Below are 25646 nucleotides of genomic sequence, written 5' to 3'. Positions count from 1 at the left end.
GCTAATTGGTCAGCGTAGGTTGACTACTATATTAACTTGCAAATATCAGGGGTAACCGAATAGAAGCTTATTTCTTGCTGACATCCACTTCTGTTCAATTCTCTGCCATACCTTGGAGCCCTCCAGTGGAGCCTCCACCTCCAGCCTTCAGAAGAGGGGAGGGAGTGGAGCACACATGTGTGGGATGATTTCATGGGCCAGTCCTGCAAGTGGCATATAACACTCTGCCCATATTTCATTGGCTAGAGTTCATCCACATGTTGCTCTGAACTGCAAGGGAGGCTGGGACGTATAAGAGTTATGTCCCTTGGAAGAAGATGGAGTGGGCATGGTCAGCATCCAGCCAGTGGCTTGGTGGAAGTATTTGCCAACATGAATATATGACAATGCAGCTCACCGCAGGAGACTTGTGTGCTTAGCCCCTAGGGTTTTCTGGGCAGTGTAGCACGTCGAGAAGTACAACCCCATTCCCATAGTCAGACAGAGATTTCGTTTAAGCTAGATTTATAGTTGCTGGCTTTACTGTATTATGTGAGTTCCTGAACTTTCCAGGACTGGTGTGTTGCTGACTGTACCAGCTGGTTTCAAGTTAACTCTTGAAATTGATAATATTTGCTGTTGTGTTTATAATTACCAGTCATTAACAGTCAATGGGGTGGGAAGATTCATGGGACTTCTCATTTTAATTTAGCCAACTGTTGTTGACTGAGATGCTTCAGACAGTTTTTATGGGTTGTTTTAGTTGCTTGCTTACACGAAGAAAACTGATTCCCCACTTCAAATCAAGATTGGCATTGGCACTTCTGAAAGGGTTGGCAGAATCTCTGGCTGAGAGCTCAGGGACTGCAGGGCTAGCCTGGAAGAGGCAGTCAGTCAGCAGGAAGTACATGGGATCCAGTGGAGCATCACAAAAGAAAGTTTCCTTCAGGTCAACATCACTACCCACCATCCAAGGTGGGAGAAGGAGATTTGGGCAAGGCTGGCAGCATCTACAAGTGGTAAGAGACCCTCGGGGTCAGGGGAGTCTGCCCTTTCACTGTAGAGTCATCAATCCATTCCTAGCAGGCTCCCAGGCAGTGACTTGGGGGCACAGGGACTAAGAAACTTCCCTCCAACCTGCGCCAGGAGACAGGCATTGGCAAGGGATAAGCAAGGCCCTACCCGGTCACATTGGGTTTCAGAGCTCGATGCAAGCTGCAGGGTACTAACAGCAGTGCTCAGCAGGAAACTGAGGCAGAAGCTCCCCAGAATGACTGTCCTCTGACTCCGTAGAAACCTAGGCACTGGAAGCTAATCCCAGACATATCAAACTGTGTGCCGGGGGCTGCATCAAACATGGCTAGATTCCAACTCTAAAAGGATTGATGCTGTGGATGTGCCTTGACTCAAAGTACTTGGGAATGAGGTGAGATAGAGCCATATGGCATGGGGGTTTGTGCATACAATGGCTTTGGAATGGGAGGGACCTCAGTTCAAATCCTGATTTCATCCTTTCCTGGCCCTGTAACTTTGGGTAAAGGATTTGATTTTTCTGATCTTTAGTTTCCATCCATAAAATGTGGCGATAATGTATTTCCCATAGGATAGTTGTGAGACTGAAACAACATCAGTTATGAAAAGCACTTAGGGAGCCTTCCCCTGGGTAGTGACCTTTAATCCGTGGCAGCAAATATGTCCTGCCAAGTCCCACAAAGGCAGCAAGAACAAAATAGCAGCCGGGCAGGGCTTCCGAAGGCAGGAGCTGAAATTCGGGCTCTTGTGATACTTGATTTACAAAGCCTTGTTTTGTGAGGTAGGCTGTCCCCGGGGGGGCAGAGGTGCCTTGGTTATGCCCACTGGTTTCACCAACTGGGCTTTCCACAGAGTGGCTAAGTATGGGGCTGGGTTAGGTGCCTTTAAAATGGAAAGTAGGACTGATAAGTCAGCCCACATTCTGACTACTCAGCTTCTTTGACACTCTCCACCTCTCAGCTTGAGGGTCTGCCCTAGCTCCTGGTAGCCTGCAACGTAATTTATCACACATTGTCTTCTCGCACGTATGTAACTAGAAGCACAAAGGTCCCTGAGAAGGTAGGAAGGGGCTTTTCCTGTACTGGCACTCAACTCCCAGTGGTTGGAAGGTTGAACATAAATTGCTTTGACCTTGAGCTTCAAGTAGCTCTGAAGTCTTGAGGGCTGCCCACGCCTTGGAAAGGGGTTGGCCCTCACTTTAAGATGAGCAGCATGAATTGTGAAAGGAAAGGGATTTCTTCAAGGAGCTTGATGTTTAAAGCCTTATACACAAATTTAAAGGGAAGGCAGGTAACTGGATTAAAGCCAGCAGGAGGCAAGCTTGGGAACAGCAAGGATAAAGGAGGGTTTTGGTTTTCTGCTTGGAAAAGGAAGTTTGTCATAAAAGGAGGTGGGGAAGGCAAGGGTCGGGCCTGCCATCCTGCTTCCATTGTTTCCAGCCAAGAGGATGTGTTTCAGACTAGAAAATGCAGAATGGATTATCGATGTAAGAACCGATGACCAAGTAAGGTGCGGGCATAGTAAAAGCACCAAGCTACTTTACCTGTCATAGCCAAAATAACGGCCATCAATTGCCTGCCCACCATGTGCCATGGAGACTTTGTAGACTGTGTGAGTTTGGTGTTATTAGCCTTATTTTACACACACATCCACAAAGCACAGAGAAATAAAGATTTCTGGGTTCCTAGAGCTAAGAGGATTAGAACCCAGGACCTCCTGCTCTGTCCACTCCCCACACTGCTTTGAGAATGCTCTGTATCTCAGGAATTGCATCCCAGAGCACTGAAGGAATGTGCCTGTGGGATCACAGGGAAATCACTAAGAAATCAAGGTATAAAGATGAGAATTGGCAGGTTCAGGAAATTATAGACTTGAGAGCTTGATCTCACCTAGCAAAATTTGAGAATCCTAGCTTTTGCACTAACGGGCCGTGTAACCTTGCACATGACATGACCCCTCTGGGCTTTCGATTCTTTGTCTCTAAAGTATGTGCTTCTGTAACATTATCTTTAATTTCTCTTCTAGTTCTAAGTGTTTCGCCCTGATAAGGTCCTTTAATGTATTCTGATAGTTTTAGCATTTCAGCCTATCTCCATCAGACACCTCTTTTTCACTTTGTATCATATGCTCTGGATTTTCTTCAAAGAATAAAAGGTTAAGAAGATGGAGCTTGGAGTGAAATAGTTATAGGTTCAAATCTCTCCTCTTCTTACCAAAAGGTTAGATGACCTTAAGTAAATGATATAAACTCACTGTTCCTAAATTTTCCCCTCTGTAGAATGCTGATCTTTCACACATTTCTATTGCACAGAGTTGTTTTAGGGTTAAATGAAATACTGTAACACTTAGCCCAGTGTCTAGAATATAGCAAATATCCAGCAAATGCTATTTCCCATATTTCTTTCATTCTCAGATTCCCTTCCCCTCCCATTTTGCCATGTCTGAAATCAGAATGCATCTCATAGCTTATGGTGTGTAGTAGTTTAATGGCAACCATTTTGTCTTTCTTAATGGCACATAAATGGTGCATTTTATAATTAATTAAATGTGGTATTTTCCCAGCATGATTCTCATCCTTGAGGTTCTCCTTTCCTCTCTGGGATGCCCCCTTCTCTAATGTCTTGCCAGCCACTATCTCTGCTATAGCAAAACAGAGTCAGGCAGTGGGACAGCTTGGGAGGGGACAGCCTTGGTCATTTTCTTGTCTGGTTTGGTCATTGTACTGGTGTTGAAAATGAAGGCCAGAAAAGGGAAGCGACTTGGAAAAAGGCACAAGGTGAACTTGAGTCTTCTTACTCCTAGTCCAGTGCTCCTTCTTATGTCATGTACGGTATTAGCATAAGGCCATGCCACAGTTAGGACTCAGTTGCTCTTTCCATACCTGGATCCAGGTTGGATGGGAAATCCTTCCAAATGTACATATAGATTCTGATGGAAAGATTTTAATCCTAGAATCCCCAAAGCTTAAATGATTAGATTGTTGACTCTTATTCTTCTCTCTCTCTGTTTTTTTGGTCTTTTTTTTTAAGGGCTACACCCATGGTATATGGAAGTTCCCAGACTAGGGGTCAAATTGGAGCTATAGCTCCTGGCCTACACCACAGCCACAGCAACGCCAGATCCCCAACCCATTGAGTGAGGCCAGGGATAGAACCTGCATCCTCTTGATCCTAGTCAGATTCGTTTCAGTTGAGCCACAACGGGAGCTCCCATATTCTTCTCATTTGTACAAACACAGAATCATAAAATTTTAGAGTTGAAGGGAAGATTTTTCCCTTAAGGAAAATTTTTTTTTCCGTAAGGAACTGTAATGTCCTCACCTTTGCAATAGCCTGAATTTGCAAGGCATGCTTTCTATAGGCAGCTTATTTCCTGCCAGTTATTGTGCCTACAATTTCAGGAGCTGACAGCATGTGAATGACTGTGTCTTAAATTGTGAATGGTTTCTGCAGTTTGGCTGCTTCCAGGTTGTACAGCTGAGCCCAGTGACAAATCAATCACACAGTCCAGACGCTTCATTAATTCATCCGTTCACTCCATCACCTAGCAACTTACTGGACTCCTGTTACCTACCAGTCACAAAATACACACATAATTTCAGTTAATTGTCACAACAACTTTATATGAGGTTGGTATTACATGTTGCATATCGGAAAAGTGAGGCGCAGTGATACTAAGTAACATTCTGGGGGCTTTGACACTGATCCTCTGCTTGGAAAATAGGGAAGCCCTCCAAAGTGAAAGAGAACTCTATTATTATAAGAAAAATGTCTTAAAATTGACATAGCAAAGTAAATTATTATACACTGCAGTGTGAATTAATAAAAAATATACTCAGCAAAAGGAAAAGAAATCGAATGTTCATTGAATAGCTTATTAGCTCTAAAGATTAATTGTATCAATCACCTTAACTGAGTCAGTAGAACTCAGAGTAGTTCTTTTCCTCCTCTCATATACAGTTGGAACTTCAGTGAAAATACGCAGAGGTAAATCAACTGTACTTCCATTATTAAAAAAAGAAAGAAAAAAAGTATCCAGAAGACTTGGTCTTTTTCTAGCCTCTGTAAGCAGCTCATCTCTCTCTCCTTTGGTCTCATTTTTTTCCCCACTTTTGTCCACCCTACAACATATGGAATTCCCTGGGACAGGGACCAGATCCAAGCTGTAGTTGCAATCTAAGTTGCAGCTGCAGCAATGCTGGATCCTTTAACCCTTTGGGCTGGGCTGGGGATCGAACCTGCACCCTAGTGTTGCAGAGATCCCATTGCACCACAGTAGGAACTCCCCTTTTGGTCTCATTTTAATGAATGAAATGTTATAACAATAAGAATGTCTTTGTTTGAGGCCATACATCCAGAAATTTCTAAAACTCACTTTTTTATTGGCAAAATGTTCTTAATCAGGCTTTTACATACATTTTGAATAGAACAGAATGAGACAACCCTGTTTGCAAAGGGGCTTTTTCCTTGACAGAATGTTTACCCAGTCTTTTGAGGGACTTCTCACCTTGCCGTGTGCTGGACTGTGGGCGTTCAAAGCCTTCGGGCAGGCTGGCTTCTCTCTGTAGCAGGGCAGCCTGATTTCCATTGTGACTAGTCGGCCTTTCATGGGCTTGAGGGAGGGTGATTGGACACCACAAAGCAAGCACACATGCAGGGTTTCAAATTGCCTCTCGAAAACAAGAGGTTTGTGAAGATTTTTTTCCCATTAGGGAACCTGAGGGGTTTTCCTTCTCCTTTATGCTTCTTGCCCTTCTGCACAAATGCCTCCCAAAGTGACCGAGGCTCAAATGCATCTGTGTGAGGCTTGGCAATTAGTAACTGAAAGTGTTGGTTCCCATGGAAAATTTGATCAAGTTTCAAACAGTAATAGTCATTCTTCTTGAAAAAAGAGATGAGACAACAGAAGCTACATGTTTCTTCCCTGGGCTCCTGTGCTTAGACCAAGAAAGGCCATCTCTTCGGCTCCCCTGGGTGACCATCTGTGTTTTATGGCCTCTGGGTCCTTGCTGGCTGAGCCTCTCATTGGTTGTATCGTTCTTTCACTCATTCAGTCGTTGGTTGTGGGTTATGAAGAACATTCCCAGTACGTTCCAAGGGAGCACCTGACACAGACCTTGTCCTTAGAGAACGTAACCATTTGTAGGCTCTCTATCCATCTAAATAATTGGCACTGTCGATAGGACTTTTCTGTAATGATGGAAATGTTCTTTATCAGTGTTCTCCAATATGATAGCCATTAGCTACTTCAAATGTGACTGAGGACCTGAATTTTTAATTTTGTTTAATTAATTGAAATTTAAATAGTTTCATATAGCTGCTGGCTACTGTGTTGGAAAGAAAAGTCCTAAGTTCTTATTTACCTCTCCTTGCATTTTAATGTGAATGCATCTATAGTGGGGCAACTTTTCAGGCCATGGTATAGAGTAGAAGATGCTTGACTAAGATTGGATTTCTAGACTCGTTGTGTGACCTTGAGTACCTTTCCCTTACTGAATTTCAGTTTCCCTTCCTGCCAGCGAAGGACCAGCTGTTGGTAAGGACTTTCCAGCTCTGCCATTCCATTTGGTTCTACTTGGTTCTGGCCCTGGATGGGCACTCTAGGAAGGGGCATCTTTTGTCATGGCCTAGTGCTCTGAAGGGAAGGAAGGTTGTTGTCTCTGTTACCCACTGGCTGGGGGCTGTTAGCAAAGCCACCGGGCGTATTTAATAGTTCTTTCTGGGTGTGGATCATGGGAGAGGGAGGTGAGGGGAAGTGATGCTTTACTCTGGGAGGCTGGTGAATTCATGGAGGGTGGAGGGTGGAGGTCCTGGCCCCATTTCTGGGATGGTGACCCACCTCTGTGCATTCTAGATGTTGTAAGGAGACATTCAGTTGTCAGAAGAGAAAGGCTAGAAGAGGTGGCAGGAATCCACTGAGGCTGGCATTTCATGAGACCAAAAGTGTTTTCCAGGTTTCACTCACCTGCTTGTCCTAGTGGGCATGCCAAGACCATTATACATGCAGAAATTCAGGGATGTATCTTTGGTTATTTCGACACAGCCCTCACTCCTCATTGGGAACAATGTTTCCTGTCCTGTTTGAGTGGAAATGGGAACATAGCCACACAATTCTGCAGCTTCCTTACCCTGCAGACTAATGCCTGCCTAGACTTTGGGGTTACAATCTGCATAGTTGTGTTCCCGAGATTTGAGACAGCAGAGTAGTGCAGATAGATGGGATGAGCCAGGCTTTCTCTGATCGTAGCCACTAAAAAGCAGGTACTGCTTTTCACTTGAGGTTGGCAGTGATGGCAGCAGTGGTGGGAGGGCTTTAGCTAGAGCCTAAAAGCACAAGCATGCTTTGAGACCAGAAAGGCATGCAATATGTATCTGCTTCCACAAAAAGGCTACAATACAGGTGAGATAGTTAATACCTTACCTTTGTATAGACTTTTGCTGTTTGGCAACCGCTTTACTTTGAATTTATTTAATCCTTTCTTAGGGGTGTATTGAAACATCCACTTGAGGCAATTGAAGACCGAGAGGGTGAGGGATCTCCTAAAAGTTGCTAAGTTGAGGGAGTTCCTGTCATGGCGCAGTGGTTAACTAGGAACCATGAGGTTGCAGGTTTGATCCCTGGCCTTGCTCAGTGGGTTAAGGATCTGACATTGCCGTGAGCTGTGGTGTAGGTTGCAGACACGGCTCAGATCTTGTGTTGCTGTGGCTCTGGCATAGGCCGGCGGCTACAGCTCCGATTGGACCCCTAGCCTGGGAACTTTCATATGCCACGGGAGCAGCCCTAGAAAAGGCAAAAAGACAAAAAAAAAAATTAAAAAAAAAGTTGCTAAGTGGATATGAGTTGAACCCAGGTCATCTGACACCAAGTCTAGTGTTCTTTCTGCCACCCTGTGGGACCTAGGATCTACTTGAGTGGCACAGATAGGAAGTGCTGGGAGAGGACATGTCATTGAAAGATCCTCATGATAGAGTGGATAAAGAGTCCAACAAATATGTGTCAGGAATATAGAGCACAACGAGATGTCAGCCTGGGGATGATGGATTGGCTCACCAGCTGATGAAGGGAAGCTGCTGGCTGCCTTCGCTTGAGCCTGTGGAACTTAACCTTTTATCTGTTAGCCTACCAATGGGGCAGGGGCAGAGGCAGGAATGTCAGTCCCAACTCCAGGGGAGTGGGAAGGACTCAAGTGGGGAGGACTCCCAATGAGAGGGCTACCTGCTTTCCTCTTCCATGATACTTCTACTGACTGAGAGGCATAGGGCCACTTCTGGGTATTAGAAATCTCATGACTCTCATGCCTCATCTGTGACAGCACAGGTCAGACCCCTTCTGGGGCCCCACTTCTTTTTCTGGAGATTAACCCCAAAGAGAAAATTACAGAACATGCGAATAAATTGAAGAAGAAACATAGATGCAGAGCCTGCAGATTAAGAGATCAAAGACGCAGAGGATGGTAAATTTCAGCTAAGAGGAAGCAGAGGTGGTTTATTAGAGAGTTAAGTTTGGGATATTTCTTTATATGATCTGCATATAATTATACAACTTTAACATTTTAATACATATTCATTGCAGAAACAGAATAAAGAAGAAAATGAAATAGCTTCATAATCCCCACAACCCAGAAATATATCTGTATTTGGGATCACACCAAATTGATATTTCTGAGGGTTAAAGAAAAACCAAAAAACCAAAACAAAAAAAAGTTGAGCTTCAGCAATTTCATATGATTCAATCTAACATATATAGTACAGGTATCATTAGTATCCTATTTTTTACTTTACATATTGTGAGTATTCTTTCATAAAATTATAAATTACTCAAAAATAATTTTAATGGCTGATTGGCATTATGGCTATCTCAGATTTATCTAACTAGTCCCCTTCTATTGGACATTTAGTCTGTTTGCAGTTTGGGACTACAATAAAAAGTGCTACTTGGGAATTCCCATTGTGGCACAGCAGAAACCAGTCCAACTAATAACCATGAGGTTGTGGGTTCGATCCCTGGCCTTGCTCAGTGGGTTAAGGATCTGGCGTTGCTGTGAGCTGTGGTGTAGGTCATAGATGTGGCTCAGATCTGGCATTGCTGTGGCTGTAGTGTAGACCGTCAGCTGTAGCTCTGATTCAGCCCCTAGTGTGGGAACTTCTATATGCCATGGGTGTGGCCCTAAAAAGCCAAAAAAAAACCCACAAAAAAGTGCTGCATAAAATCCCTGTCCTTGAATATTAGCCCTCACTTTCCCTTAGTTCCTTAGATAGGCATCCAGAAGGGGAATTGAATAATTAGGTCATTGATTATGTATAGTATTATTCATGACTCGTATTACCAAATTGCCTTCTGGAAAGGTTGCAGCAATTTTACTTGCACCAGGAGGGATCTGGGCAGAGAGGGCTAGCACTGAACTCTTGCCAGCATTGAGGATTATTGCCTTTTAAAAATCTTTGCAAATTTAACAGTTTTTAAAACATCTCATCATTCAGTTTGCATATACTTGATTACTAATTAGGTTGACTACTTTTTCTTGTTTATTGCCATTTCTCCTTTTTTTTGAAATGTATATTTATATTCTTTGCCTGTTTTTCAGATAGGGGAGTAGAGTTAATCCTTTGTCAGATTTGTTGTAAATATGCTTCCCAGCTTGTCATTTATATTCTAAGTTTTGTTTATACCCTGATGTATAGTTTAAAATTTTCTATAGACAAACCATAAATATTTTCTTTTCTTATTTCTTTCAATGCTTTCATGTCTAGAGAGTGCTTTCTTATTTAGTTATCAGTTATACACTCACCCATGTTTTCTTTTAAGATTTTTTTATATGTCATTTTTAAGATTTGGTTTTCTAAGATTTGGTTTTCTATCTAAAATTTATTTTGGTGCATAGTGTGAAGTTTTGAGGATTAATTTGATTTTTCTTTTCCAACTAGTCCATTTTTCCAGTGCCATTTGTTGAATAATTCCTCTTTTCCCCATTTCTTTAGATTCTCCACTTATCATATATTAGGTTCTTAAATATGTCAGATCAGTATTAGGTCTATGAATCTGGCTCCATTCATTTGTATGTTAATTCTTGTGTTTGTGCCACCTTTTAATAATTGTAGCTTTATATATATTAATATAATATGTATAATATGCATATTAATATCTAGTAGGGCAAACACAACATATTATTCTTTTTTTTTTACGAAACATGCTTATTTTTATCCATTTATTCCCTCAAATGGAAGTCTAGTTGAAAATCCCTTTGGCATATAATAGGTACTTAGAGATTCATTCAACTTATATCTTCTATAAATTTAGCTTTTAAATCCAAAAGCATATTGATTTTATTTGAATTTTACTTTACTTAAATCTTCTTTAATGTCTTGTCTTCCTAAGATAAACCCTATTTGCATACATGAAAAATCTCTAAATGACATTTAATGAAAAATTAATTTTATTTTTACAGCTTATTTGAATTCAGTTCTTTTAGTCACAAGACACTCTATCTGTGATGGGCGGCAGTTTTTTTTTTTTTTTTCCTTGATACACCCATGGCATATGGAAGTTCCCAGGCCAGAGACTGAATCCAAGCCACAGCTGTGGCAATGGTGGATCTTTAACCCACTGTGTCAGCCCATGGATTGAACCCACGCCACCACAGAGACAATGCCTGATCGATCTTTAACTCGTTGTGCCACATTGAAGACTCCACAGTTATGCTGCTTTCTAAAGAAAAAAAGAAGGCATCATGAGTCGGACTCTCTCTTGATCCTGGTCATTCCTGAACTTATGCTAGTTCCTTGTTATGCTAAGTCTGCAAGGGAAGCTTTGTTGGTTATCTCTGGCAAACATTAACTCATCTCTCTGTTACTGTGGAGCGGGTCTGGGTTATGGCTGGGTAGGGACCCACCTGGGTACTCTTAGCTATTCCTTTATGTTCTCCGAAACCTATCAGAGACCTCAGTATTCACCACCAGCCTGTCCAGTCCATGACCTCACTGAGGTTCCTATAATCCATCACCTCTTCTCTCTTGATCCTTTACTTTTCAGACACTTTCTTAGAGAGTTTTATTATCCCTTTTGCATTTTCTGAATATTTGTTCTTTGTATGTACCTCTATCAATGTGTTTCTTACCTGATATTAAAATTACATGTTTATCAGTATGGAAGTACCTTAGAAAACTATATATAGAACTACCATATGGCCAAGAAATCCCAGTCTTGGGCACATATCAGGACAAAACTTTCCTTGAAAAAGACACATGCACCCGAATGCTCATTGCAGCACTATTCGCAATAGCCAAGACATGGAAACAACCTAAATGTCCATCAACAGATGACTGGATTAAGAAGATGTGGTATATGTATATACACAGTGGAATACTACTCAGCCATAAAAAAGAACAAAATAATGCCATTTGTAGCAGTATGGGTGGAACTAGAGACTCATACTAAGTGAAATACATCAGAAAGAGGAAGACAAATACCATATGATTTCACTTATATCTGGAATCGAATATTTGGCACAAACAAACCTTTCCACAGAAAAGAAAATCATGGTCATAGAGAACAGACTTGTGGTTGCAAAGAGGGAGGGGAAAGGAGTGGGAGGGACTGGGAATTTGGAGTTAATAGATGCAAACTATTGCCTTTGGAATGAATAAGTAATGGGACCCTGCTGTAAAGCACTGGGAACTATGTCTGGTCACTTGTGATGGAGCATGATAATGTGAGAAAAAAGAATGTGTACATGTACGTGTGACTGGGTCACCTTGCGTGCAGTAGAAAATTGACAGAACACTGTTAATCAGCTACAATGGAAAATAATAAAAATCATTATAAAAAAGTTACATGTTTATATATCTGATTCTCCCTCTAAACTAAAAATTTCCTAAGATAAGGAACTCTACATTTTTTATCATTTTACCCATAGTGATTGGAACTTTATTTGGCACATATAGTTGCTCTATTATTACTTATTAAACTGAATTGGGTAGTGTTTAGATACCTAAAGTAATAACTTAAGGAGAAACTTAAAAATTCCTTAAAACTCTAGGAAATCTTTCTGTGGCCAATCCTTCTACCTCAGGTTACCAGAAACCTAAATGTAGTATTGAGGGACCTGAGGAGTTCACGCTGTCTCATTTCTATGGGAGGTGTGTGTGTGTGTGTGTGTGTGTGTGTTATTGAATGAGGTGCACAGACTTTTCTTTTCTCTTTTAAAAAAAATTTATGGAGTTCCCGTCATGGCGCAGTGGTTAACGAATCCGACTAGGAACCATGAGGTTGTGGGTTCGGTCCCTGCCCTTTCTCAGTGGGTTAAAGATTCGGGCGTTGCCGTGAGCTGTGGTGTAGGTTGCAGACGCGGCTCGGATCCTGCATTGCTGTGGCTGTGGTGTAGGCCGGCAGCTACAGCTCCAATTAGACCCCTAGCCTGGGAACCTCCATATGCCGCGGGAGCGGCCCAAGAAATAGCAAAAAAGACAAAAAAAATTTATTGGGGTATGGTTTATTTACAGTGTTGTGCCAATTTCTTCTGTACAGCAAAGTGACCCAGTCATGCATATACATACATTCCAAACACCTTTCTTTCTTGATTACTGCAGTTATTTGTAAAACAATACCAAAACAAGTATTTTTATTCCTTCTAGTGACCCCTCCAAGTCTATATCCTTCAACACTTTTTCATATTTGTGTATCTCCTTGATATATCTTCATGTGTAACTCTCATTTGGTTTGTATATCCTAAGACAGGCTGGACAGCAGCCATTCTGGGTAGCAACTGCACATCTAGCTCAGGACCAAGGACAGCAGCATGCATGTCCTTGAAGTGGGAGAAGGTACTTTAGTTTGCTGAAGTTTGTTCAATAACATGACCTTTGGGTGTATCCCTTCTCACCTGTCAGGCTGCACCTGCAATTCTGCAAACCTGGTTGTTACTTTTTCCTTAGTTGTTCCATGTCTGTAGTGAACCTGTGTCTAGTCTGTTCCCAATTTGTCCGTGTGTCGTTGCTTCCACTGAGGGGCATGGTAGTGAGACCCAGGCAGTAATGGCACAGCTGTGGAATCTGAAAGCCTAGAGGTGGGAGCAGAGAGAAAGTCTGGGCTAGGGTGAGGGAAACTGCTCTAGGAGCTGCCCATGAGGGTCTCCTGCTCTGAGCTCTGCCATCAGCCACTGCTGCTTTATTGTGACCCACACCTGAATTTCAGGCCATGGGAGTGGGGGTGGGGAGTAGGAGAGAGGCCTTGGGGAGATTCTGGGCCTTTTCCTATTTGAATGCCTGCCCGAGTATCTTCTGTAATGACAGAGGCCAAATATGGCTTTTCGAATCAACAATTTCATTTTTAACCTAAGTCATAGTGTCCCAATTAAATGAGAATTAACAAAAATTAAAATGCCATTGACATGCACACTGGGGAAGAGGGAGACATGCTGAGTGAGGGTCCTGAGGAGGAGTGAAACTTTGATGTCTGAACTTGCATAGCACACACCTTATACCTCTGAGTACCTCCTTAACCCTCTCTAAATATATTGTAAAAGCAAATATACTGCTAACGTTTATCAATTGATTTATATTCATCACTAACTGATTCGTCACTAGCTAATGTTCTGTTACTTTGAAGACCCATCCCAGAATGATGCTCAGTGTAATAAAAAGGCAATAAATTGCCCACCGTCACCACCATCTGTGAGGTATGAGCACTTTAAATAACTGGTCAGTTAGCAAAGACTATGTTTTAAAAAGTAACGAGCAGATATAATCGCTTCTGAAGTGGCAATTTTCTTATGTCCAGAGTACATTGAATGGTGTCAACTTTCCTGGGAAGGGAAGGAGGGTGGGAGAGTGAGTGAACCTATGTATTGCAGCTGAGGTCTCAACTCAGGCTAATATGAAAGCTTGTGAAGAATAAACAGAAATGGTTTGCTCATTAGGCTGGGCTTAGAGGAGTGTTACCCACATGTTTAAAGTGCTAATTATTAGTGATCTTTAATGGAGCTAATTTAGCAATGTTAAGTGTTACACATTTCTGCTCTTCAAAAGTAGCCCATTAGCCATGCTTTTATATCTAATATTGACTTTAGGAAGTTAATATTGAAATTGGCCACAATTATAGCTGGTGTGAAGCATGAGAGAGAGAAGGATGGACTTGGGGTAGAAGTAGACACAGAGAGGGACCAGAAGAAGAGGCATAGCTGTTATTAAGCACCTTTTGTGTAGAAGGTACTGTGGATGAGCAAGATTTGGTTCCTGGGTTGTTTATTAACCACCAGCTGTATGTCAGGCATTGGAAATATGGAGATAAGCACCCTGTCTCTCCCCTCAAGAGCTTAGGGTCTAGAGAGAGGTCCAGAGGCAGGGGTGGAGATGGCACGGCAGTGAGATGCCTGCCATGTGATATACAGAGAACGGAAACCAGTCCAGTCTGGGGTTGGGAAGAGTTAGGGAAGGCAACATGGGAAAGGGACACAGCTCACTATGGAGAAGGTCAGAAAATGGTCATTTGAGGAGTGAAGTTCAAATGCAAGTCAGCATTCAGAGAAGGGAGACATTGCATTCTCCTTGTATGAAAATGCCATCCTCTCAAGTCCCTCACTACCATCAGTTTGCTTAGAAAAGATTAGTATTTTGCAGTTGTTAAAAGAGGAGGCCTTGTGTTTTTTTCTCTCTCCCCTTTTGCATTGAAATCAGGTGATCTGCAGCTCATGCATGTCCTCTCAGAAGTCCCAGAGCCTTTTGCAGTGAGGAGAGCCTGCCACACCTTTGCTCTTCCAGTGGCTTCTGCCCAAGGGCAGGAAGGATGCTGCTGACTGGTCCGACATTGGCAGGTGTCAGTGGTGGAGGACTTTGTGGGGTGTCAGCCTTACTGGGAACAGGGATTCCCCAGGCTGGGGAGGGGCATTGGCTCCCCACACTGAGCTGTGTCTAATGCTGACACAAAGCTGCCCAGTCTCTTTCTCTGCCAGATTTATTCCTTCTGCTCAGCACACAATTCCTGCCTCAGTGGCAGTTGTTTTAAGGAGAGCTCCAAGAAACATATTTATAGTCACTGGAGGAGTTTCCAACAGGCAGTTTCCTCAATAGCTCATTAGCATCTGTAAAGAGGAGATAAGACAATCACCTCCATCTGTGTGTGTGTGTTTGTGTGTGTGTGTGTTTCTTCCCAGCTCTTTATCTCTCACTCTTACCCTGCCCCTTTGCACTCTTGCACCTCACTCTCCTTTTCTTGTGTTAACATAAGAAAGTGGGAAGGAGAGAAGGATGAGGGGAATGAAGATCACCACCTCCTCCCACCTATAGCTTCCCACTCATCCCAGCTACACTGACAGTGCCTTCTCTCAAGGGCTTTGCCCATCTAGTCCCTGTGCAAAAGGGGCCATGTCCTTGGTCTCATCCCTTTATGAATAAAGGGATGAGTCTTCTGGAGTCTTCTGGAGTCTTACACAAACTTTCACAGGCTCCCAGGAGGTACCTAGCGGAAAAATGTTCTTCTTGTCTCTCCAGGAATCCAGGGAGAAGATAAAAAGAGGCCAAGTTCCAGTGTTCCCCTGCCCCCACCCCCTTGCACCCGCCTAGTAGGGGCTGTGTGTCCCGTCCTCCCTGTCTCTTTGAAGATAGAACAGAGTGTGATGTGGAGCTTGGGGTCAGTGCCTGTTGGGACCAGCCGGGTGTCACCCGGCTCTGGCCCTTGCTGAGGCACAGTCCAGCTGTCCAAGCTTCTGCAGGCACTTGCAGCCACATCTTTGCCTGGGCCTTTTCAGGAGCCCTATTGAGATTGGTCAAGTTCAGAGTGAGATCATGGAGCCCACCCAACCACCTGCATACCCTCCTTGCCATCACTTCCTGACCCTGCTCGCTTGCTCTCTCTTTCTTTCTCTTCCTCTCTTTCTTTCTTTTTCTTTCTTTCTTTCTTGACTGTTCCCATGGCATATGGAAGTGCCCAGGCCAGAGATCAAACCCATGCCATAGCAGTGACCCAAGCTGCTGCAGTAACAATGCCAGATCCTTAACCCGCTGTACCACAAAAGAACTCCCTGACCTGGCTTTTTTGTTCAGTTAGTAAGCTCTCTCCATCTCTAGCACACAGCTTGCTTGCCCCTTCCTCTCTGCTTTAGTGCTTGCTGCTTCCCACTCCCCACCAGAGCACCATTCCCTGGCTCTTCCCTTATTCAAAACCTGGCTCAAAGATCACCTGCTGGGGGAGCTGCCCTGATGAATTGCCTCCCACTCACCACTCTTATTCTCTGTTTTCTTAAGAGCTGTGCATGCTCAGTTTTACTTCATTATTTCTTTAGCCTCTTTTGTGTGACAGGCCCTGTGCTAGATGCTGGGGTAGAACAATAAGACATGGTCCCCACCCTCAGGGTATCAGGACAGTTAATGGGAAGCAGAATGAAAACACAGAAATGCCTTTCTCGAGTGATAGAGTACAGGGCACAGTCCGGGACTGCTCCACTTGATGGGGGAGGTTAGGGAAACCACACAGGAAATGATGGATTAGAGAATGATTAAGAGGTAGAAGCAACAGAACCAAGTATCTGAATCGATATTTGCAGTGTAGGAGCAGTGCTAGAGTTCGGGTGGAGTCTGGGATATGTCTCCCAGCTTCCTGTTTGGCTAACTCAGTGGATGATGGCACCAGTAGTTAAGGTAGAGGGGAGGCAGGGACAGCCTTTTGGGGGGAAGGATAAGAGGGTCTTTTTCAGTATCTTTTAATTTTTTTTTTTTTACTACAGTGTCTGGTGGCTTCCTGGTGTCAGGAGAAATGGGCACTAGGTATTGTATTAGGCAGGAAACTCTCAGGGGGCAAAGCTTGGGTCTCCTCTCCCAGTGTTGGAATTACCTGAGGTGAGCACTGTGGTCTCCTTAGATGTGGAGCTTCCTAGGGTGGGGGCACCTCTCCTTCCTCTCTTTCTCATCCAGTATCACCCAGTGTTCAGGGCTTTGCACCTGTGGGTGGGAGTGCAGGAGCAATAAAGGGCATAAACCACCTGGCTGCTCCATCCCCTGGGGCCATCTCAGAGATGGCATCCTGGCCTCTAAATATGATCAGTGATGGTCTTTATGGTACTGAGAGCAGTTAGAGAAGGCAGAGGGCTCTAGGGTTGGGGTAGCAGGGAAGATTTGTTGCAAAATTAAAATATTTGATGCATGGCAGAGTGGTTTAAGCTACCAAAATTCCAAGCAGTTTGGACAAGTGTTATTCGTAAACATTCCTAACCACCAAAAATCCAGACATGGTCAGTTTCAGTGCTCTGGAGGGGAAATAGCCACCCCTGGATGGCATTTTTATTCCAGAGCAGAATTTGAGTTCTGGGTCCCAGGGTAATGGCTGAATCTCTGGTATCCTAGGCAGTGGTGAGGGGTCTTCCCAGGGTGGGGGTGGGAGGGGTGATGAGCCTAAGTACTAGTTCAGATTGTAGAGATTCTGCTTAGACTGGGCTAAAGGATGCTCTTGTCTATCTCTGCCTTTGAGGCAACTCTACAGTGGAAAGACATGCTTTAGAGTATAGGGCTGCCCTAAACCTAATGCATGTTCATCACCTGGGTTTCTTGTTAAAATACAGGCTCTGATTCTGCAGGTCTATGGTGGGGCCTGGGATTCTGCCTTTCTAGCAAGGTTCTAGCTGGTAACTGATGCTTGTTACTTGAGGTAGCAAGGATTTAGGACTCAACTTTTGGGAGCCTTTCCTTTGAGGTCCCTTTGCATTCTGTACTGGTGATATCTTATCTCTGGTAACAGCTCATTGTCCTATCTGCATACCTGTTCTATCTCTGCCTGGAAACCCCTGGAGAGCAGGGTCCATTTCTTACTTGTCAAAGTATCACCACTGCCTAACATAAGCACATAATAGGTACTCAATAAAGAATCGATGAAAGAATGGCTCTGGGAATAGGAAACTGTCCAAATTCCATCCAAACCAAGGTTTGGCCTAATGAGCTTTTGGCACTCTCCATTGCAAGCCAAGTCTCTTTTATACAGCAGATTAGTCAGTGTTTCTGTGTCACCCTGATCGAGGCCCCCAAGCTGGATACCATAGGGATGGAGTGGAAAGAGCAGGCAGAGGCCTGAGCATTAGGAATTTTTCTGTCTCAGTGGCAAAACAAGAGTTTGGGCCCATTGGTTGCAACATTGGAATACTTAAAATTAATATAATAACTTCTAACTAGGTGCCAATTAAGGGGGTGTGACGGAGAACTAAGAGGAAATAAGAACAATCCATGGGTACCCTGGCAGCTTGCACCTCCAGATGCTTAGCACTTTTTGTTTTTCGCTTGTGGAAATCAGGATTGCTTCCTGAAGGAAGTTAGCAGAGACTCATTGCTATCCCAGAGCCAGAAAACCACAGACAGAGCCTGTGACACAAAGGCTGTTCCTGCTCTTGCATGTAGGGCCCCATAGAGGCAGGGAGCCAGAGTAAGGGTGATTGGCACCTTCCAGCACAGGGTCAGTGACTAGGGAAATGTAAAAAGGGACAGGCAGCAGCAATGTGAGCGTAACCCATTTGGAGTGAGGAGGAGGCACGTGTGGGGCTGGGAGAAGCCCACGCTGGAGATCCTGGGGAGATGGCAGTGGTAATTTTTACTTCCCTAATAGAGGCAGAACATTTCAACTTTGCCAATTAACAGAACAGCAGGCTTATAATTCTGACAGCAGCAGGACATGAAGGAGGGGTTGGTTATCACTGAACGCCAGCAAAGTGTGCCTTTGTCCTTAAGATAAAGCACAGCAGTCATGTAGGGTCAGGTCAAGGAGGGAGCCCTCTGGTTCTTTCTTTTCCTGCAGTAACCCCAAGGGTCCAGGGGCATTTATTTCTTCTCAGCCTTTCTTTAGAGGTAACAAGGGGCCTGTGTTTTCTAGGCTAAGAGTGCTATCCAATATACCTTGTATGGAAGAGAGTAATTGCAATTCAAGTGTGCCTCCTTCAAGATGTATATGCCTCACAAAAGTTCTTCCATCACTGGTCTCCCATTTCGGCAACTTGGGCTATCTACAAAGTGGGGAGATGTGCCCGGAGCATTCCAATCCCTAAACTGATCCCTGAAGAAGGAATGGGCTGAGAGGCCAGGGAAGGGTGGTTTGATCTTCCCAAAGTGCCCTGGATCTTGTTAGGAACTGGTTCCCAGGACTTTGTTTCAAAGCATATTGATCTGATAATCGGAGGATCTTAAAGACCAAGATATATGAAGACAATGTTTAAAAAGTCTCAGAATAGTAGAGCTGAGTGGCACCCTGGAGATTATTTGTGCAGATCACTAGCACTGGGTGGGACAGATGAGGCCACTGACTTTGTGCAGGTCACTTTAGGAAGGGTTAACATTTCATTCACTTATTTATTCTTTCATCAAATATGTATTGAATATTTACTGTAAGTCTGCCCAGACATGCACCTGATAGTGAAAACATGTGGCTATTTCATTGATCCTGTTTGAGTTAGCTTTCAATGAAGTTCCCCTTTATTATGGATTCTGACAGCTGGTTTCACAAAGGCCATGGGGAAATTGATACATAGGATCTTTAGCCAGTGCAAATAGGTTTTCTATGCAAATTTGCTAACTTCTGAGCTCCTGGGCTAATTAGTTTAGCTCTACTTGGCTTTACATAATACATACATTGTTGAAAAGTTATTTGTAATTCAATTTTTGGCAAATGAAAAGCTAATTCAAACCACTAAGGCAACCCTTATTTTAAAGAGACCCTGGAACAAATCCTTTTATAATGCGAAAATCTTGTTGTTGCTATTGGAAATGGTTACTGAGGGTTTTGTAAATCTGGACACTTGAAGTTTTCCTATAGTGGGCACACAACCTGGGAAATAGCTTAGCTGTGTCTCAACTGGATGGGGGAAGGCTCTGGTCTGGGAAGAGGAAGCCTGGGAATCCTAGACCAGCCCAGCACAAGAGAGTGACCTCTACTTGGGCCAATGATTGCAAGCTACATGGACAAGCTGTTCCCCTTCTCTCAGGTCCTGAAGTCTGGAGGGGAGAAGGAAGAGGTGGGGTAGATGAGTGAAGTGTAGACGAAAGTCCAGACTCCTCTCTCTCTGCAGGTGGGAGCCAGGAGGGGGCAGGACAGGGAACCTTTCCTTCTGTCATAAGATTCCAAACTCTTCCTTAATGTCTGGGGACTGTGTGGAATTAGAGCCATTTTGTATACTTTAACATGGTAGGGGAGGAGAGGAGGAACAGCGGAAAAAATAGACCAGGAGTTTAGGAGAGAAGAGGGTTATGTGGATTCTTGTAACACAGTAAAATCTCATTAGCTTGGGTCTTGTTATTTCTGAACTTGTACATAATCTGGAGGAAGACAGGCCTGAAGTTTAACTTTTCTCATAAGATTTTTTTCTCTAGAAATTAATAGTGTATGTAGTGACTTTGAGGAGAGTGTTATAAAACTGCTGCATAGAAAGACATCTCACAAATGAAAATAAACTATTTTGAAGCAGAAGCATCATTCTACACAAGGAATTTATGTTTTTGTTAAAGATGATCCTTGTCTATGGAGTTTCCACTGTGGCACAGTGGGTTAAAAATCTGACTGCAGCAGCTTGGGTTACTGTGGAGGCACAGGTTTGATCAGCAGCCTGGCACAGTGGGTTAAGGTTTCTGGTGTTACTGCAGCTGTGATGTGGGTCGCAGTTACGGCTCAGATTCAAACCCTGGCCCGGGAACTAACTTATGCTGCAGGTTAAGCCATTAAAAAAAAAAAAAAAAAAAAAAGATTCTTATCTAATTGGTAAAGCCTGACAGGACTCTTCCTTGTGTAAGAAGCAGAAACTTCTTACTGCATTATGGTGAAAAAGTGCAACAAATGCTGAAGAGGGTGTGTAGAAAAGGGTACCTTCCTTCACTGTTGGTGTGAATGTAATTGGTACAACCACTATGGAAAACTGTGTGGAGATTTCTCAGAAAACTAAATATAGAACTACCATGTGATGCAGCAATCCCACTCCTGGGCATGTATCTGGACAAAACTTTCCTTGAAAAAGACACATGCACCCCTATGTTCATAGTAGCACTATTCGCAATAGCCAAGACATGGAAACAAGCTAAATGTCCATTGACAGATGAATGGATTAAGAAGATGTGGTACATATATACAATGGAATACTACTCATCCATAAAAAAGGACAAAATAAAGGAGTTCCCATCATGGTGCAGAGGAAATGAATCCAACTAGGAAGTATGAGGTTGTGGGTTGGATCCCTGGCCTTGCTCAGTGGGTTAAGGATCCAGCGTTGCCGTAAGCTGTGGTGTAGGTCACAGATGCAGCTCAGATCTGGTGTTGCTGTGGCTCTGGCATAGGCTGGCAACGACATCTCCGATTAGACCCCTAGCTTGAGAACCTCCATATGCTGCAGGTGTGGCCCTAAAAAGACAAAAAAAAAAAAAAAGAACAAAATAATGCTGTTTGTAACAACATGGATGCAACTAGAGATTCTCATACTAAGTAAAGTAAGTCAGAAAGAGAAAGACAAATACTATTTGATATCACATATGTGGAATTAAAATATGGCAGAAATGAACCTATCTACAGAAAGAAACAGACTCATGGACATAGAGAACAGACTTGTGGTTGCCAAGGAGGGAGGGGGAGGGATTGGGATGGACTGGGAGTTTGAAGGTAGTAGATGCAGACTATTACATTTGGAGGAAATGGGCAATGAGGTCCTGCTGTATTGCACAGGGAACTATATCTAATCACTTGTGATGGAATATGATGGAAGATAATATGAGTAAAAGAATGTGTATATATATATATATATATTATATATGTGTGTGTGTGTATAACTGGGTCACTTTGCTGTGCAGCAGAAATTGACAGAACATTGTAAATCAACTATAATAAAAATGTTTTAAAATGCATATTATCTATTTGTAATTTCAATAAGAATTTATATTGTTCCTAGTTAATTTCTATTAGTGAGATTTAATAGAAGATAATTTAATAGAAGATATCTTTCTATGTGGAAGATAAAGTCAGAGCATAAAGATCTGTAGAAACAAAGAAAGTCCAAAACAATGTGTATCGGTAGAACTTTCTTTTTTGTGGTGTTATTTCATTGTTCTATTGCCACAGTCTTCTCAAAATGGGTCTTACAGCTGGTTACTCCAGTATCAGCTACTCTGGGTCACAGTTTTTAAAGATAAGCAACAAATGAATACAAAGGCTTACTGTCTTCATTTAGTGAAAATGCAAAAGAAGAAATAGGTGAAAGGCCCTTTGGGGATTTCTTTGGGGTTAGGGTATGACCTCTGGCCATGGGAACTGGCATTCTGGGGATATTTCTCCTCTTTGGTTAGTGTGCAGCTGTCTTATTTCCCTTCTCTAGGCCAGTGATCCTAGCCCTGGGTTGTTGCCAAAATTTCTCACAGTTTTGGATCCTTGAGATCATCAATGTTTAGGGATTGAGATAGCCCTGAGTGGGACCATCCTGCCCAGCATCGTTCTTCCTCTGTCGATTGTCAGGTTGGGACCACAAGGGAGTAAGCCATGTGGAGAAGGGCACTAGAACAGTATCTATGGTCTCTGGTTCTTTCTCACTGAGCTGACACAGCACTGCCTCTCCTCTGGGGTCCTCCTGTGCCGTGTCCCTAGGGGTGGTAGACAGCGGAGAGTACAGTTACAGCTCACAGGGCTCCAAGTGTGGACTGGCTCTCTGTGAGGCTCCTTGGGGGGTATTCGGGGTAAATAATAAGGGTGCAGTGGGTGGTCTGCCGTTTTTTTGTGTGTGTAAGCTGAGTCCTCCCTTTCCACTCATCCCACACTGGGCTGGGCTGTCCTCTGCCTCCTAAGGCTACTGTTTCCTGGGACACATTGTTACACATTGTCACTACTCTGTGTGAGCCCCAGGCCTCCACCTCCAGCCTCCTAACAGGACTCCGCTGGACCCCAGGAAGGACTTTCCAACTGAGAAGCGAGGTTTAGGCAGAGAATGAGTTGCTGAAGAAGGCAGTGTGTTTCCTTCCATGGGGGTGGTGTGGCTCACTAGCTGTCCATTGTGGACTCAATGATGGTGTCGTTGAGGGGAGGAAGAAGAGGGGGGGAAGAGGGTTGCACTCGACTTGGCTTCTCACATGGGGATTTTCGCTTTTCCCACCTGTGAAAGGAAGACTAACAGTTGTGCCACGTAGAGGAAAGGCAAAAAGAATTATTTGCACATTGTGGTCCATCTTTTTATTAATTAATCTATTCTCAGATATTCACTGAGTGTACCAGACACTGTGCTAGCACCAGAAATACAAAAACTATTTCTAAAATGCCCCCTGTCTTCAAATTCATAGCAACAGGGCTATAGTTGTTGCCTCCTGGGCATGGAGCTTTGTGTATGTTTTGGGGAGTGACTTGGACTGTCCCCTCATTGACAGGGACCCGGAGGTCCACACTCTTGGTCACTCCTGTGGCCTGGCATCTTGTGGAAGTGTCCTTTCTGTTATAGACATAGCCCCTCTCTCTCTTGGGCTGGGATGTGGGACCTGAACAAGCTTACTTTCTGGCCCACGATGGGGTTGGGAAGCTGAGGGTGGGACCCAGGGAGTCAGCCACGTGGCCTCTTTCACCCTGATTCTCTCTGTTTTGTTCTCCAACAGGGTCTTTTCGGAATGATGGTTTGAAAGCTTCTGATGTCCTTCCCATCCTAAAGGAAAAAGTGGCCTTCGTGTCTGGTGAGTGTCTATGGAGGTTTCCTCTGTAATGGACCTAGAGAAGTTGCATGTGGGTGTGCACGTGTGTGTATGTTTGTGTGCATGCATGTGTGCAGGCACGTACTTCTTTGTGTGTGCGTGAGAGAGGAGGGAGGTGGGAGTGATGCTCTGAGCAGCTGCTTCCTCTCTGCAGAGGCAGGCAGAAAGGGGAGGGAGTGCTCTGGTCCCAGCTGGGTGTTCTGGAGGGTGTTCACAACCAAAAGTGGGTATACCCCCCTCCATCTTGCACCCACACACATATCCATCACCCTGCCCCATCCTCCTGGGCCTGTCAGGCCCACAGGAGCTGCTGAGGCCCCTCTCTGAGAGATGCTGCAGCCAGAGGGGTCTGTCCCCCTCACACAGTCCTAGAGGTTTTCTTTGGGTTCATCTCTGACTAGATCATGAACAGGAGATTTAAATTTTTTCTGGCTCCTCCCTATCTCTCCTTCTGGCAAAGGGAAGTCAAGTGGGTGTTTGTGTCTATTTATTTTTTTTATTTTTTTAATTTATTTTTTAAAATTCATTTCTGACTTCTCTCTCCAACCTATCTTGTATGCCTGGTCCTTTTAATGTCTAATTCAGGGGTCATCAAAATGTAGCCTGTGCTTTGCTGCAGGCCAGCCAGCTGTTTTTGTAAATAGAACTTTATTAGAATATAGCCATGTGCATTCATTTAGTAGTATATTAGCTTTCTATTGCTGCTGTAACAAGTTGCCACAAACTCGGTGGCTTACAGCAGCAGATATGTCTTCTCTCATGGTTATGGAAGCCAAAAGTCCAAAATTGGTTTATCGGGCCAAAATCAAGGTGTCAGCAAGGTTCTCATTCCAGAGGCTCTGGGAGAATTTGTTCCTTGTTTCTTCCAGCTTCTGGGGGCTGCCAGCATCCTTCAGCTTGTGGCCACATCACTCCCATCTCTGCCTGCAGGGTGGTATTGCCTTCCACTTCTCTATCTGTGTCAAATCTCCCTGTGCCTCACAGTAAGGATGCCTGTGACCTCATTTAGGACCCACGGAGATTATGCAGAGTAATCTTCCCATATCAAGAGCCTTATCTTAATCATTACCTGCAAAGACTCCTTTTTTTCCAAATAAAGTTCCATTTACAGGTTCTGGGACTAGGATCTGATATGTCTGGGGGCCATTATTCAGCCTACTGCAAGTTGTCCATGGCTGCTTTGTTGCTGTAACAGCTGAGTTGAGTAGTTTTAGCAGAGACCAGATGGCCACAAGCCTAAAATATTTACCATCTGTCCCTTTAAGAAGAAGTTTGGTAACCCCTGATGTAATTGAAGCCAAATTATGAGGTTCACCAGCATCACTCTGGGTGCCAGTTCTAGGGCATCAGAATCTCTGGCAGGGGCTGCGGGATGGCAAGGTGAGTAGCCAAGGATCACATTTTGAGAAATACATCCAAGTGCTTCACTTTCAAGGACTAAGACTTTGTTTTTAGATGATTCTGGTCAGCTAGAAGGAATGGTGATGGAATCATAGGCAAAGAGCCAACACAGGCCCACAGTGCAGGGTTCACTCCATGGGCACTGCAGAAGCCAAAATGGAGAGAAGGGAGAGAGGGGAGGGGGGCTTGGGGAAGGAGAAACCAAGTAGCAGGTGTCCCCCACCTGACCAGAAGGAAGAGATCAGACTGGTGATTCAGCATGGAGGGTGGGAGATGAAGGCAGAGTATGTGATGGGAGCATGTAAGCTTTTGTAAGGTATTAAGTGCGTTACATGTGAGTAGTATTAGTAGTAGAGGTAGTAATAATAGTGGTAGTAGGAATATAGTGTTTTATTACTGTCATTGCTGTTGGAGGGAGTGGCTGGGAAGCCGCCTTTCCCCGTTAGTGTTAAGCGCTTGTACATCTTATTAGGTAGGGAGCCTCTGTCACTGAAGATGCTGAAGCTCAGGCTAATCCCTTGGCAGGATCACGTGGTAGCAACTGCATCATAGGGAGAGGTGTAGGTCAAC

At 43.8% G+C, this 25646-nt stretch overlaps 1 protein-coding gene across 4 annotated transcripts in view; it reads left to right on the top strand.

The window, feature by feature from the left end:
* The window catches only part of KALRN (kalirin RhoGEF kinase), a 697683-nt gene that overhangs the window by 168553 nt on the left and 503484 nt on the right, over positions 1 to 25646 (top strand). For all 4 annotated transcript variants that reach the window (XM_047790542.1, XM_047790550.1, XM_047790490.1 and 1 more), the window contains exon 2: positions 23583 to 23657. In XM_047790542.1, coding sequence (XP_047646498.1) covers positions 23583 to 23657 — 75 coding nt within the window. The remainder of the gene's footprint in view (positions 1 to 23582; positions 23658 to 25646) is intronic.

This window comes from Phacochoerus africanus, chromosome 1 (genome assembly GCF_016906955.1).
Source record: "Phacochoerus africanus isolate WHEZ1 chromosome 1, ROS_Pafr_v1, whole genome shotgun sequence".
NCBI lineage: Eukaryota > Metazoa > Chordata > Mammalia > Artiodactyla > Suidae > Phacochoerus > Phacochoerus africanus.
The sequence above is the reverse complement of the archived record's forward strand: the minus strand, read 5'-3'. Positions and strand labels throughout refer to the sequence as shown.